General features: G+C 34.7%; 1 protein-coding gene across 1 annotated transcript in view; it reads left to right on the forward strand.

Annotated features, from left to right (window-relative positions):
- NPAS3 (neuronal PAS domain protein 3) overlaps positions 1 to 16,143 on the forward strand; it is a 611,211-nt gene that overhangs the window by 293,874 nt on the left and 301,194 nt on the right. Inside the window, exon 3 of the mRNA XM_037395881.1 lies at positions 11,970 to 12,052. Within this exon, the coding sequence (XP_037251778.1) occupies positions 11,970 to 12,052 (83 nt within the window). The remainder of the gene's footprint in view (positions 1 to 11,969; positions 12,053 to 16,143) is intronic.

Raw genomic sequence — 16,143 nt, forward strand, 5'->3', positions numbered from 1 at the left:
AGTATTAGGCGTTGCTCCCTAGTTTTTCTGCAAGGTGTATAAAGGGTTTGGGTGACAGGAGAGTCTTCTGTGTGGAGTCTGAGCAGTCTTCGTTCAACTCTGTTTATATTTTAGTTTAAGTATTATATTGTATTATACTCTGGGGAAATAAAGGCTTTTCTGTTTAAATTAATGAGCTTCGGTTACAAATTACATAGTTGTGAAAATCTGGTTCTTCAGCTGGACTAAGGCAGCATGAGAAATAATATATTTAAGAATTAAAAGGCGATGTTGGAATGCAACAAAATATGAAAAGAATTTCAAGGACATTATTTCGGTAAAATCTCAGCTCACAGACTACGAGCTGTTATATCAAGCAATTTATTTCTCTTTATAGCAAATGCATGCAAGTATTACTTTAGGATTGGTGGGTGTATAATAAAACGTAATTGTGGAGAAAATATCTAAATGCAATACATTATTAGCATAATTGTAAAGCTCTTAAGAAAAAAAAAAGAGAGAGAGATATTTATCAGTGCTCGTAGAAAGTGAGAAAAAGCTGACTTAAAGACTTGGAGTGTTATCTTGCAAAATGAAACTTTGCCCCAAAGTCAAGGTAACCATCTGTGTCCATGTCTGACTCAAGTACTGTGTGGGGAATGAATTCTGATGCCTTTAAGTTCATTTGCTGAAGAATACCAAAATATCTGGCTAGAATAACCCACTGAACTTTGATGGTTAAGGTGTTCAAGGTATATTTTGAACGGCGAATGTCATTCTGCTCCTCTTACAGCAGGACAGGCTTGACTTTTTCAGGTAGCAAGTGTGAATCTTAGCTATGAGCTATGACATAATCAAATAGAAGGAATGTTTCCTCTCACTGCAGAAAGAAGCTTGAGCTGAATTAATTCCTGATGCTAATGAACGCAACTCTGCTGAAGTGAATGTTGTGCCTTCACACAACCTTCTCTTTGGCTGTACAGAATTTGCTTCCTGTTTTCTCATTACTAAGCTCTCAGTTCCATAACTGTTCTGGCTGTCTTTCAATCAAACTTTTCTATGGTTCCCTGTTAGGCACTCTTCAATGGTGAAGGAAACTGGACTTTTCTCACATGACTATTTAAAAAGATCCTACTGCATATAAAAGGAGAAACACCACTCATAGGCAGGAGCCAATAAAAATAGTAACAGAAAATATTTTTTTATTTCTAATTTATTTTCAAACTCATTCAACGTGAACTGTATGAATTCTTTTAACCTTAGCAATGATTTAAAGATCATATCACTATTTCCAGTAAAGATTTAACTATTATTCTTATTAGTCATTGGGATTTCCAAGAGACTGTCTTTCCTTAAAAACTACTGAAATAGACTTACAAATGGTAGCACACTTTTGGTATTTTTAACATTAAAAACCCAATCCAAAGTGCTGGAAAGTCTTTCCCTTTACTACAGTGGCTTTGGGCTTTGGATCAATCCTTTTTAAATAAGCAGCGGTGCTTTTAAAAACAATCAGTTCCATCTCTCAGTTGTAATGACTTAACCAGTGTTCTGAGATGTATGACCCCTTTCCTTGAAGGCTGCTTCATTAGGACTTGGGGATTTCCAGTGTAGCTTAAGCATGGTTATTTTTCAGTTCTCAGCAATTCTGAAATACTATTTTAGCTCTTATAAAACTTCTTGGTAAAAATTTCTGATTTGGGTTTTTTTCCCCTACTACTGAGAAATTAAGAACCTGTTGCAATAGATTTTAATAATTTGTTGCAGTTCTGCTACAGCTGGTATTGGTAATCTCCTTAAATTTCTTCAGTTATTTATCGAAATCACCAAATTCTGAGTAGTTGCATTTTCTTACAGTCTGCCTTGTGAACAGAGTGAAGCACCAGCTGGAAGACAAGCAAAAATAATTGACTAGTGGCACAGTTGGTTCTTACCAGAATCCTCATTTAATTACATGTTTCAGTTTTGGCAGCTGATACAGATTTCTTCCCTGAAAATGTGGATTGATTGCAGACTTGTACCCAGTCTCATTTCATTTATGAATCTTCATTATATCTTTTTCTGATTGCATCGCAAAAAGGAAAAAAGATATGTAGTGTACAACAAATCCACCACCTCCATGTGTCAGTCATAAAACCAAGTCTGTAAAAGCAATAAAGCCCTAAATTCACCTTAGAACCAGAAACAATTCTAAATAGTTGTGCACTTGGATTCATTTCAGTATGTTGCCTACTTTGGTAGGATAATGATGCATTAGTTGGTAATTGTCTGGTTATATCATAGCTGGATTTTGTATTCCAGTGGTGAATACAGCTCCTACATTTGGTGATGGCATTACTTGATGTATTTTAAATTTTTTAGCGTTCACTTAATGTAAGGGAGTCTGTTCTTTTCCGGTGTTCTTAGCTGGGTGTGTGGAGACTTTCTTTTAATTAGCCTGTGATAGTATGGCAGAAAAAAGTGAGTATGCTGAAAGTGCAGGTAATCAAAACCTACAACCACTTATATCATCAGGTGCAGGGCTTTATTCTCCTTTGCTACCATGCAGTGTTCTGTAGCCCTTGTTATGAATTTAAGTAGCTACATCAAATGTTAATTTTTTATTTTTATTTTTTTTTTGTCTCTGATACCGAGTGTTTAACATATTACCTAGTTCAGTAACATCTAAAGCTGTTAGTTTCTAAAATTACATTCCACTTGCTATCAGAAGATGTTTATGTATTTCTTAAGAAAATTTAGCGTGTGGTTGTAGCCACAGAGCAAATGGTTGACTTTCTGCAGTTGTGAAATGCCTAGCCTTAGCATTACGCTTGGCCGTGATAACATAGCCCTCGTAGTATACAGTATCTTAAGCCATTAACAATTAAGTATTTAAAACTTCAAGTACTGTGGATATATCAATAAAACTTCACATCTGTTACTCCACCAATAGTAATGAGAAGCTATTGGAAAGAATGCTAGTTGTAAAGCATCTTATTATTTGTTTTCCCTATTCATTTACTTTTTTGTTACCACAGATGAAATAAGTATTTTTTTTGTCTGTGAAGAGTTGCATTTTCCATTGAGCACTGAAAAAAGTGAAGTTTGCCCATAAAACGATGCAGCGAGCCCACCAAAATAGAGGGTGAAGTAAGGGAGAAAAAGTGCTATGCAAGAAAGCAGACCTTTGTATAGGAAGGAGGGTCTAGTTAGGGGAAACTGGATATGTTTCTGTGTCAGTAAAAACAGGGAGGATGTGAATCACAGCTTGCACATTTTCAACACACCACTGTCTAAGGCATAAAAAGGCAATTGTATTGGCTCTAAGGAGGAGCAGCTTGCCTGTTTTGTTCACAGAAGATTCTGAAATAACACTGCCAAGATTTAAGACAACAAAAAAAGGGGAGACATAACAAAACAAGATTTCTCCTTGACTTTCAGAAATATATTATACCTTACTTCATGTAGATCGAACAGCTTTTGGTTCCCTTGACATACCAGTGGCATAGGAAAGCCCTGTGGATGGATGGAGCGTTAGATTGGAAGTAATAAGGTTGTGCCTGACTTACCTCCGCATTTGTAGCAGATGTTACAAATGTCATAACATGAACCTTTGGGATCAGACTGGAAAAAAAAGCAAGACAACAGATGTAGGCCTCTTAGTTTTACCAGCAAGTATAGTCTGACACTATATAACACTGTTCTGACTTAATGTTAATACCCTGTCCTCCTCCTGAGAACAGAATCAGTGACACCAACCATTTCCGTAGCAGTGAAGCTGGAAAGGGGTGACAGCAGTTTTCTTCCTAGAGGAATTTTAATACTAGCTTAAAAATAAGACAATAGAACTATTACTCAAATAAGTCACTTATTGTTATATCTGAATAAGTAATCCATAGTCATTACTCATTTTGGGGAAGACCTGAGTTTTAAGGAATTTCTACTTGGTATCATAATGTTTATTCATTTTTCCACTGATGGAGCCAAATCTTGCAGAGTGGACATCTAAAACACTGCTAAATTCCTGGGATTTTAAGCCCTCCATTCACCCCACCTATGTCTCACTCTCTCTTGCCTCGCACAGCCATCTCTACTTTGCCTCTTTCTCTTCCATACTTCTCTAGACTTTTTTCCCCATCTCTTTACAGCATTTGGATTTCCTGGGAGGCTCCTATCTCACTTTAATTAATGAACCCAATTTCATTAAAGCTACAGTAATATCTAAAGTATCTTTTACTTGCAGCTGTCTCCACCAGCACTTTCTCAGCTATCCCATCTAATTTTTTGACAGTTTTCAAAACATTTTTGCGCTTCTTTTCACGTTGGCCTTTATTTGTGACTCATCCTCTCTGGACCAAAAAGTAAAGCCATTTTTCTCTCTTCTTTAAGGCTGCTGCTGTCTAATAATATCGACATATGGTTGAAGAATAGGTGGAGTTATGTGCTTCTTATTGTATCTATTTGTGAGAGTGCAATATAAGTGAACAGTCTATATTAGGATCACAATATTCATAGATTCTATATAAATTCTTCCTCCTCCTAGATTTTTGGGAGCAAAAGGCAAAATTGTAAATATTTGTAAAACAACCAGTATAAAGGTGAGTTTGATTCTGGGAGGTAGCTCTAATTCAGATGTATCAGAGACAATGGTCCCTCCCCTCCATTGTCGAAGTGCTGCCTTACAAAGAAGCTAATGGCCACAGTGAATGTTTGTATTTACCCTTATTTATTTTTGGTGGTGTAGTTCTTTTGCCTCTCCTGCTATTCATTTTCATGGAAATTATGTGTTCTTTATGTTTTGCATTGTCTTTTACATGGAGGCTGCATGAAGTTATTCCTTCTGTTTCTCAGGAGTTTTGGCCAATGTTCCTGTATTTCATGTGAGGGGAAGAAAATTAATGCAGGAGTGCAGGCCCTTGTATTTTTTTCCCCTGTTCTTCAATTTAAAGCAGTGGTGATTCTCACTGCCACACCACTCCCTTAGGTGCTGCCATTCTTGAACGGGAGGCTTAGCCCTCTCCCTGAAGAATTTCATTGTCGAGGAGAAGAGTGGGGGTTCTCCCATGAAGAATTTTAATCACCCTGTCTGTAGCCCTTTTGAAGGAGGCACAATAGTTCCTATAGTAACTACTACAGTGTGGGAGAAAGGCCAGTGCTCCCGCCCCCAGCCACAGATGGAGAACTCTCTTTGCTTAGATGACTGGAAATTCTTGCACAGCAAAGACTTCGTCCTTCACAGTGAAAAGAAAAATCTCTGAAATAAACTCTTAAAATGTACAAGTGCTAATTAAAAAACAGTGCCTGTTGAGTTATCAGGTAGAGAACATAAAAACTTTAAATATATTTATTTTTAAGGTGTGTTAAAATTTTCGTCTTGGGGGTTTAAATTAAAAAAAGTTCAGAAAAGAAAAAAAAGAAATATTTAGGACCTAATAAATCTTGTCTCCTCCTCCCACCCACCCTACACCCACCCCCCAAAGAACAAATCCTGTGGGAAGAAGCAGACATATAAACCAGATGAAAATAATTGGGAAAGGAAAAGGAACAGTCTCTAAAATAGATGAAAACTTGCACTAAGGCAGCCACTTACCTAGTTTCTTTTTTCCATTGTCTTTGAATCTTTTTTTAAGGGGAGGGCACATTATATGTCTTCAAAGCTATTGATTCTGGTCCAATTAACAAGCAATATAGTACTTTCTACTTTTTTGACAACATTTTAATTTAATTGGTTTTAAGTTATTGAAACCTTAAAAGTATTAAGCAACTTGATTTTGAAAAGCAAAATTTACTAAAAAGTATTTTAATTTATGGAGCTTCTGATAAACATCATAGATGAACTACTGGAAATAATAAAACACACCTGTAATTGTGTTACATAACATTTTCTTTAATTAACCAGTACATTCTTGATAACTACTTAGTTATTCCCTGGCAAGTTTGGTCTACTTTGTCAACTGTGGATTTCCCAGTAATGAATACATGCTCTGTAAGAGTGACCGGAAGATGGACACCTAGAATAATAGGCACTCATGTACAGAAAAAATAGATTTGAAATGCCATTGTTAGCTTCGTATAGTTGATTATCATATATTGCATTATGCATCTTACATGTAGTCCTTTGTGACAAATTTGTTCTGATACTTTATTGCTGTGCTACTTAGTTGGTAATGGCACAGCATTAATGATTCCCATAGCTTTACTAAACCAAGATAAAATACCTTTCCTACATATGTTGCAACTCCATCTGAGATTTATTTCTTCTTCCCATCTGTGAAGGTGGATAAGGGACTTAAGTTTTGGAACATATGATGGCTTATGGTGAGGTAGACTGGTGACATCATTTAATTTCTTTGGATACCCTTTCCAAATCAGAGGGCAACCTGTCTGCTTACATCATGCTGGTTGCCTATCATTCTTCTCACTTTAGATCATGATCTGAATACATATCATTTATGCTTTTTGTCCTCAACATCTGTGTTAGGCAGAAGAGTTCACTCTTGCTGGAAATTTCTTTCAAAACTTAGATTCAGTCATAAATGGGATAGCAAAGAAAAAACAATGGAAAAAACTATATCCATCACAAGATATTAAATATTAAGTAAAAAAATTATTAAAAAAACCCTCACCTTATGCATAGATAAATACCGGCCTTTCTTTCTGAGCCTAATATTGGTCACGCTTTGCTCTTCCCTGACATTGCATCTTCTGTCCAGTTTAGTCCCTCAGCCAATGTCCCTGTCTTTTCTAAATCACAGCTTTTAAGCATTTCCAAATTACTTATGTTGCATAGGAAACCCCCAAAATTTTAAGATGGTATCTCACCTCTTCCTGTAAAACCACCCTGATTATCACATTCACCTGCATTGTTCTTCCATGAGTATTTGGGGTTGTTCCTAGAAATAACAAAGGATACATTTTCATGTAGAATCAAGGCAAATGTATTAGAAATATAATTGTAGATTTTATAGACCTTTTTTCTACTTCAAAACAAAAAGTGTTAAACTCTGGAAAAGAATACTTGAAAGATTATAGCCACACTCATGCTACAAACTGCTTTGCACATACAGTCATCTGAGACAATTCAGATGACTCTTCTTCTTATAATCTGTTATCTGAAATGATCATGTATTTTGTTGATACCTACAGAGAGAAATAGTAGCTAACCCTATATGCAATTAGCCTGATATGGTTACATATTTTTTGAATAAAACAGACCATGTTCTTTTTGGTGGGGTGTTTATAAACTTTCATATTTATGGAGATATGCTCAGGCTTTGCTAATTAGAGTCTGAGTTTACTGGCAGTCACAATTAGAGCTGTTCAAGATCAAAAAAGTAGAGCATGGGCTCTGTTTTTTTGTAATTCTTCAGACAGCAGGTTACCTAAAAAGGTGTAGTGGGATGGCCCTATGTCAACCTCTGCTTCCAAGCATACGGAAAGGTTCTGCTCAAGAAAAATCAACAAAATGAAATACAAAAATACAGATTTTGAGGCTAATTGATAAAAAGTCTTTATAAATAAATAATAGTTTAGGGGAATTAATTAAAAAGTTCTGTATAGTTCTCTAAAATTATTTTTTAAACTATTATCAAAGCAACAGAACTTAAAAACTCATGGTCTGAATTTTACCAAACTTTCCACAAAACCAATTTATGTTGAAAGGTGGTATGCATAGGGGGAACTTATTACTGTGCTGATGATATGTGCTTTCACTCCTAGTGATCAAGAAGTACTGCTTCCGCTTAATTAGAACTTTGTCTTCGCTAGCAGAAAGTCACAGTGAGCATAAGTCTTTGGTCATTCTGTGCTCAGTAGCATAAAAAGTGAGTTTAAGAGGAAATCCTCCCCCTTCAGGATGTATTGAAATCTTTGTTATGCAGTCTACATTTTTCTTTTCCATAGTTTCCCACTCTTCCTAGCACAATTGAGAATGCTCTTGAGATTGCACTAAGCATGCTTAGACTGCCCCCAGGACACACTGAAAGGGATGTGGTTCTTCCTTCACCTCATGCATAGCCAGATTAGTCATTGAGGGAGGAACTTTAAAAAGGAATTAGTGAGCAGTTAGAAATTTTTCCCTTTTAATAGCTTGTTATGGAATAATCCTATGCCAGGAATAGACATGTCAGTCTGGATAGTAAAAGTCATGGTCCAATGCCATGGAAAGTAAAAGATTTTAGTAGACAGATTCTTCTGCTCCAGCACTACGAAGTGCATGTGTGAAAACAGTCTTTCTATCTTCTTGTCACTATTAACAGTCAGTATTTAATACAAGTACTGGTTCAGTCACCTTTTTGATTAACCACAACAATTACGCATTCAAATCTTAAAATTTGTCAATTAAATGTAGACAGTACAAAATATGACCACATGTGAAAAAGCCCGTTTAGAGGTGCTTCTTCATACCACTAAAACAGAAGTTTGGAAGAAGAATTTAACCTAGGTTTGGAACTGGTTTCGTTGTGACTCCTGTTGCAGTTTGATACACATTCTTCAGCCTTCTCCACATCCTAATTTCTGCTGCTTCCTGTTACTCAAAAGAATTTTTTTTCATGCATCCAGTATTTTGTCTCTGTAAAGAGTCTGCATTTAAAATGGAATCCACATTTTTTTAAAAAGATGTGCATTCACATCTTGAGGTGTGTGGAGGTTACTAAGCTACTTTGATTTATATATGTTATGCTATAAATCCTGAATCCCTTGCTTTCCAAGATTTTTTGAGCAGAACAGCTGAGCTGTGGCTGCCAGTGGTTCCATTCTCAGGGTGAGAGATTTAGAGATGACTGGCTGTGGCTTGTGTGATGGAAGCCAGTTCAGTATTTATGTTTTGAAATTTTAGAATAAAATAACATTATGGCCTTCTTTTTAATCCAGCAATCTCAGTCTATGTCTTCCTTTCATCTATTTCATGCCAACAATCCATTCAGTACAAATAAAGGGCTTTATGCTGTGATTGGACTGTGTGATTGCCATGTTTTTGAAAGTTATCAATGTGATGTGCATTTGTATATCCAAATAGTATATTTCTTCTGATGCATATAGGTATCAAGAAAACTTGAAAGCTCAAATAAGTAAAATAATGAGACAATGAAGTCATAAGATCAAAGATAATTTCTTTCCCTTTATTCTATATTTTTCTCAATATTCCTGATATTTGTCTCAATATTCCTGTCTCATTCCTCAGAATGTTAAGAATGACAGTTAGGGAAATGAATGAAATCCAGGAAGTGCATATTTAACATCTAGTCAGTTACCAAAAAAGAGCCACTGTAAGGCTACCAGAAGCATAATGGTTTTCTGTGTAACATATTCATGCTGGTTCTAAGATTAGGAACTGTCACTACAATCCCACATCACCTGAGTAAGTGCAAGACACATAAATCCAAGAGTTCTACTGCTATAAAAATGTCAATGAACTGAATGGCATGAAAGTACTACAAGATATTTGTCTACATGTACACCAGCTATTAGGATGCAGGCATTGATAGAGGATTTAATTGACGAATCTGGCCCTCTCATTTTTTAGTTAACTTACTGACCTTGAAGAGTTTTCATTTGATCTATAGAACTGAGAGTGTCCAAAATATGAAGAACTGATGACTTACCTGTAAATACCATTTAAAGTTAAAGTTACTGTTTAAAAAAGCGTTGCACCATCTTCCTGTATTTTATTCAATTTATGATATTCACACGCTGAAAGCCCTACAATTAAGGTCTTATAACTAAATTCTATATGTAAGGGATACACTTTAAAATGGTGAGGGATTGTAAAGGAAGGATATGGGCAGGAAACAGAAAATTAATCAGAAGGCAAATTCCAAATGGTGATGTGTTCAGACAACATGTGGAAAATATGACAGTCTAGATGGGAAAATGAAAGGACCTAAAGGATTTCAGGGAGGTTTTGTGGGGTTTTTTATTTTATTTTTTTGCTTTTTGCAATGCTTTTATGGAGACTACTATGATGTCTAGCAGGTCATAACTGTGTATTTTCTCTTTGGTTCTGGTAGATTATGAATGAAATTACTACACAAAGCACAGTGCTAACTGACAGCAATCATAATAGGAATACTGATAATCTTTACAGTGTGCTATATATATATATTTAGTCCCACAACTAAAGCTAAAGTCTCTCTTGGAAATATAGGTACAACTTCAGTTTAAGCAAATGTTTGATAATGTATCTGGTGGCAGGGTAAGGACAAAAGAAGGATCATCTTTAATTCTTCCTGCAAAACGGAAAGACAAAGGAGTCTAAGTTGCTAGAAAATTTAATGTGCACTTACTTTTTTTCATGAAATAGACATTTCTATCTATAGTGGGCATCACTACAGCTATAGAAAAGATGAGACAGTGCAAAGAGGAGCAAAATTATATAGAATCAGAAGGGCGATATAGAAAAATATAAGACTAAGTACCAAAAGCTGTAGAAGAATAATATTATACTGACATGTGGGGTCAGTCACTATACTAACTGAAGTTAAAAAAAACCCAAATACAGCAGTTGGTGTGTTACCAACTTTAGTTGCAGTGTAAAGCAGAAGTCTTGAAGACTTTTCCTTTAAGTTGTTAACATCTATGTCCTTGAATACCTTTAGAGAGAAGAGGAGGACTTAGAAAATACTGGTTCTACAGCAGTCACCATTTGTAATTATGAACTATTGCCTCAATCTATTAGCTATGAAGCCACCTGTTTGCTCAGTATAAATAGCTTAGAATTTCCTGGAAGGAAATTACATGAAGCATCAGTAAGGAATGTTATTACATTTTCGGGTCAATATGACTATCATTACTTGTCATTTATCCTTTCTTACTGATATCATGTTTGGCAGCCAGTATCATAGAAGACTAAGAAATTGTTGCTCTGTATTTTGTTTTCATTGGTGTTAAATTAGCCTGTTCAGTAATGGCAGTCATCCATTCTGCTTGTTTTAGTGGATCCTTGGTATTTTGTTTTTCTTATCGTGCACGTAAAGAGAGCAATATGTAAAGATGCACTAGTGCTTTGATAGTTCCAGATGCATTAGACCATCAGGGCCTTTGGATGTAAATGTTTTCGTACGTGCTTTAAAAGGATGCAGAACGGATTTCACCTATTCTCTCTGCTATGGATATACCTGGCTTTGGCACAGAGACAGGAAAAGAAGGAAAAGTTCCTGGAGCCCTGTGCCGTCTTTTCTGTGCTCTAGCTTTCTCTGGTCATGTGGCAAAGCCAGCCTAGTCCTAAGAAGAAACCTCAACTTACAGTAGGTGCCTGTGTTCAGTTATATTCAGGCTGGATTGCTGGCTTTGTGCCCCTGACAGAAACAGTTTAACAACATATTACTTTTATGATTCCTCAGCCTTTCTTGTAGTCACTGCTGCCTTTGAAACATAACTGCCTATTACTCACTTTGTACTTTTAAACTATATAATTTAAATAGAGAAACTGAAGTTTCAAGTACTATTCCAGCAACTAACATGGATAACTGGAATACTACAATACTCCCCTACGCTTAGCGATAACATTGATATCTCAGATGTATTTAAAAAGTCGACTTTTTAATGCTTATTTTATTTCAGTTTCGAATAAGATAAATAACATGTTCAGATAAATCTCTCATATCTTCCTGATTCCTCAGTAATATTTAGTTCTTATCCCCACTTTTCAAAACATTTACGTTATGTGTTTCTGCTTTTTCAATAGTATTTTTCACTAAATTCTGCATGCTTTCATCCCCACGTACAAAAAAACCTCCTATACTTGGGATATATTTGAATAAATGATTCATTTCCAGAGTTCACGGAAATTTAAATAGATTTTTAAATAACAAAAAACAATGATTTTATCCTTCAAATTTGAGTCACTGAAATTTACGTACCAATTTTATTTAATATACGCAAGGCAAATTTGAAATCAACACTGGTGTATAAAATATGAAGCATATTTAAATAGTTAATGTCAAATGATGTGATCGGGGTGCATTATAATTGAATGTGCAGACCTTGCAACATAACTGTTTTTTATTCAGTTATAGGTGCCCAGCGCAGGAGAAGTCCCAGTGCCCTTGCCATTGAAGTATTTGAATCACATTTGGGAAGTCATATTTTACAGGTAAAAAAATGGCTTTTCCAAGAAAAATTGAAATAACTAGCTAGTTATATTTCTGCCAATAATTTGAATAGTGTTATTATCAGCACTTATATTGATGAGATATTTTTGTTTTAAAGCTCATATTTCCTTCTTTTTAGAAAGACCGTAATTGAAAGAATACTAATGAAAGGGAGGACAAGTATTATTTAGCTGAATCACAATATTTTGTTGTTTAAAACTATGCAGTAGGTGTTTGCTCACAGAATGCCTTTATATGTATGTGTGCACAAAACAGTATTTTGTGTTGGTGATTTGATTTGCCTTATGTGTCACATAAAGATTTAGGAGTTTTTTTCTCCCCGTTTTGGTTTATGAGCACTGCTTTCCTCCCTTATATCCCAGTTGGCACAATTATATATCATAAATTTGCAACAATCTGCAAAAAGAAAAAAAAGGAACAGCAGCATGCCTTTTAGGTCTCCCTAGCTATGAGATAAAAACTAATCTAATGTTGTCTAAGAATTTGGTCACACTGTACAACTTGTTATATTCCAGGAAGATTAAACTGGGGAAAAAAAGACTTGGTGGAAACATTCTTATGCATACTTTGTTTTTTCAGGGTTACTACAACCTTTCTTAGGTTGCAATAATCAGACATGGAACAGAAGTAGTTAAGAACAAAAAAGTGATGTTTTGTCAGCATGGCAAAACCCCAGCACTACCGAAATAAAAACCACATAGTCTTTTCTAAGTGCAGCACTGAATCACTGCTCTTATTTAGCAATGTATACAGCTTCTCCATGCAAATATATTGCTTGGTGTATTATCTTTTGAGAGGTACAAAAGAGGTAAATTAGGATATTATCATGAGAAATATTCCACTTAATTTGAAATGATTGAGAGCTATCTCTCTGTACTAACTCAGCTGTGGCATTCAAAAGCACTATGGATAATGTCAGATTTTTCACATCTTTATAAAGTAACTCAATGCAGAATAGCAACAAAGATAATTTTAGGAAAACATGACATTATCTAGTAGAATGAATTTCTCTTTGGAACAAAAATCATGAATGAAGTGATTTACTTAGTTGTATACTCTTGGCAAAGGTCTAGGTCAAGGTTTTGATTCGGTTAGCGAATACTTGTATTATAGTTACTGTTTCAAAGGTATCTGCAACAGCATCTAAGTACTGTTCATATTAGATGGAAACACTTCTGTAGTCTCATAACTGTAGAAAAAATTATGAAATAGCAGTTTTGTGGTATTTCAGTTTAAGTAATTTTTCAGTGTGTTGTTTTGAGTATAAGCATGTACTATATATCCTAAAGGTATGTTTTTTACAATATGAATTTTAAGAAATATCTAGATACAACCTCACTGAGACTGATCTACATACACTCCTTAAATATTAGGTATGACCCTTGGAATGAAAATGAAAAAACCTAGGATGGTCACGTTAAACACTACTTGATGTTTGAGTTTTTCACATATTGCATATTGAAACAATTAGTGATTTTAGTGATTGTACTACTTATTTTAGGTACATCATCATCCCCCTCCCCCCCCTTCTTTTTTTTTTATACTTACATATGTTAAGGTATTTTCAGGATATAACTATCATAGTACGAGTAAAAAAATGTATCACACTTGTACCTGTAACTGAGGATTTTCAGTCAAAATTACCATCAGCGTTGTATTAGGTATCTGTTGAGGTGTGGCCTTTACAGAGAGGGTGTTGCTTTTACCAAACTACTCTCATAAATCTCTCAATTGATGACGGAAAGTTCCACTCTGACATTTAAAATATAATGGACTATTGATGATGGATAAAGGACAAAATGAGTTAATAATGGTGGCGAGATTGTCATGGTATATTAAAAACTGTTATTTTAGCAGAGTAATCAACATTTGCCAGGGAAGTCTAGATCACACCTTCAAATGCATCACTTTTAACAGATCTGAACAAACTTCAAAGTACTACCTTGTGGTCTTGTAGGTAGAAAGGTAATCTCCAGAAGACCAAATGTTTTTTAAAACAAAGTCAGACAGATTCTGTGGTGGAATACAGTTCTAACGAGTTCTCATTTAGTCTACTGCTCCTAGAAGTGATTTTCAAAGCAGTATTGTGATAAGTATTGTTTGCAAGTGAAGTAAACAACCTTGATTATACCTGGGAAATACCTGTGTTTCATTTCAGAGTTTGCTATTGGAGGAAGTTGAATGAATATTTAGTTTGTTTAATCCCTTTTGCTATTAATACTTTGAAGACTGGGTTAAGTGTAAACTCAGAAGTTAAGGAGCCTCTCTAATCCTTCTAATATTTTGATACTTCAAAATCTATTGACAGACACATGAGGAGCATAATACAGTATGTTTAAAAAAAGTGTATATAGTTTATTTATAGTGATGTTGTAAAAACAGAAATAGAGGTGCATCTTGCCGTATTTTACATTTTGATTCTACAAGCAAGTGGTATCAATCATGACAAAAAATTTCCAAGCCACAGCTGGTTGCTTCATATCATGCTGTAGAGATTCCCACAGTATTTTTGAAGCCAAAACCACTGTCCATTATGTTCTTGGGGAAAAAAGACACCACAAAAGACGAATGCCCAAACACTATTCTATGAGAATATTCGCATCAGGGCAAAAAGTCTTTTAAATGATGTCTTTTAAATCATTCCACCTGAATGATGAAAAGTGGAAATATTTGTAATAGATGAGAAAAATATATAATGGAAATATGTTAATTAATTTTGACAAGTTTCTGATTTGCCAAATTGCGTGCTTTGTTACCTTTCATATTCTTCTTCTTAATAGTGGTGTTACAAAGGAAATAGACTTCAGTAAACACATCTTCAATTTTACGTTTCTGTTTACATATTTTATATTGGTTTCTTAAGTAAACCCAGTAAAAAAATACTAATTCTGGTACCTGCTATTAAAAAATTTGGCGGAAACTGGTTGTAAAAATTAGCAAGATTATAATTTTTTCAGTGCTCCTGGATTTTTTCTCTAACTTCATTGCTGTTGAGAAGGTGTGGAAAAGGGTCAGTAACCCCATATTCTTCATATAATCAGGAATGATCAGGAAATGTAGAACTAAATATAGAGAAAAGGGAAAGTTAGTGAATATATTTGCATATGCAAATTAGCTTAATTGATACTGCTTGCCTCTACAGGGATTTTTCATTACAAACTGGAGTGCTACATTGTTCAGCTCATATTGAGTAATTTAGTAACTAATGAGACCAGTTTGCACTAATTTGCATATGATAAATGAGCTTAATTGCAGTAAATAACTTGGAGGCATAATTACTTAATTTTCCTGTGTTGCATGGCTTTTAAGTTCACGTATGAACAACTCAAGATAATTTTGCATATTTAAATTAGTTGCTTTTAAAATTCTTGAACAAAAAAGAACACACCTTACAATTTGAACTGTAAAACAATTAAAAGTAAAATGTACAGTATTTTCAAATAAAATTTAATATTTAAAAAAATATGTATTTCTTCCTTGAAAAATACCAGTGGCCTCTTACAGAATAAAAATATTTGGGATTAAACACAATGGAATAGTTTTAAAGTCAGAATAAGGTAGAAAAATGGTATATATATTATAAATAATAATAGAACTATATCTGAACTGTAGTGACCGGTACATATTTTGTATTTCTGCATATGAGAGTGATAACTTTCATAAGTGCACTCTTTCGCTTCAGCAGTGCATATTCTACTTTTAAGAAACTCTAACACTTTCATATAGCATTATATTACCGTACACAAGAACTTAGACACTAGTCTTAGATTGTCTATACTGTCCTACCTCTACCTAATTTTGTGTGAAGAAATCCTTAAATCGGAGAGATAATGAAGTGTCAGTGCAACAAAGATGTAATTTTTTTTCTTTCCTTTGGTTGTGGTTTTTTGTTTGGTTGTTTTTTGTTTTTTTGTTTTGTTTTAGTGGATTTTGTCAACGGTGAGCACCAAATGGTGATGAATAACTGTTGTGACAGATTTCTACCATGAGTTTCAAAAACAAACCAAACAAAACCAAACCCAAAATCAAAATAGACAAAAAAAGATCCCATTTGATTTCTGCTATGCCCCTA

This window comes from Falco rusticolus, chromosome 7, assembly GCF_015220075.1.
Source record: "Falco rusticolus isolate bFalRus1 chromosome 7, bFalRus1.pri, whole genome shotgun sequence".
NCBI classification, from domain to species: Eukaryota; Metazoa; Chordata; class Aves; order Falconiformes; family Falconidae; genus Falco; species Falco rusticolus.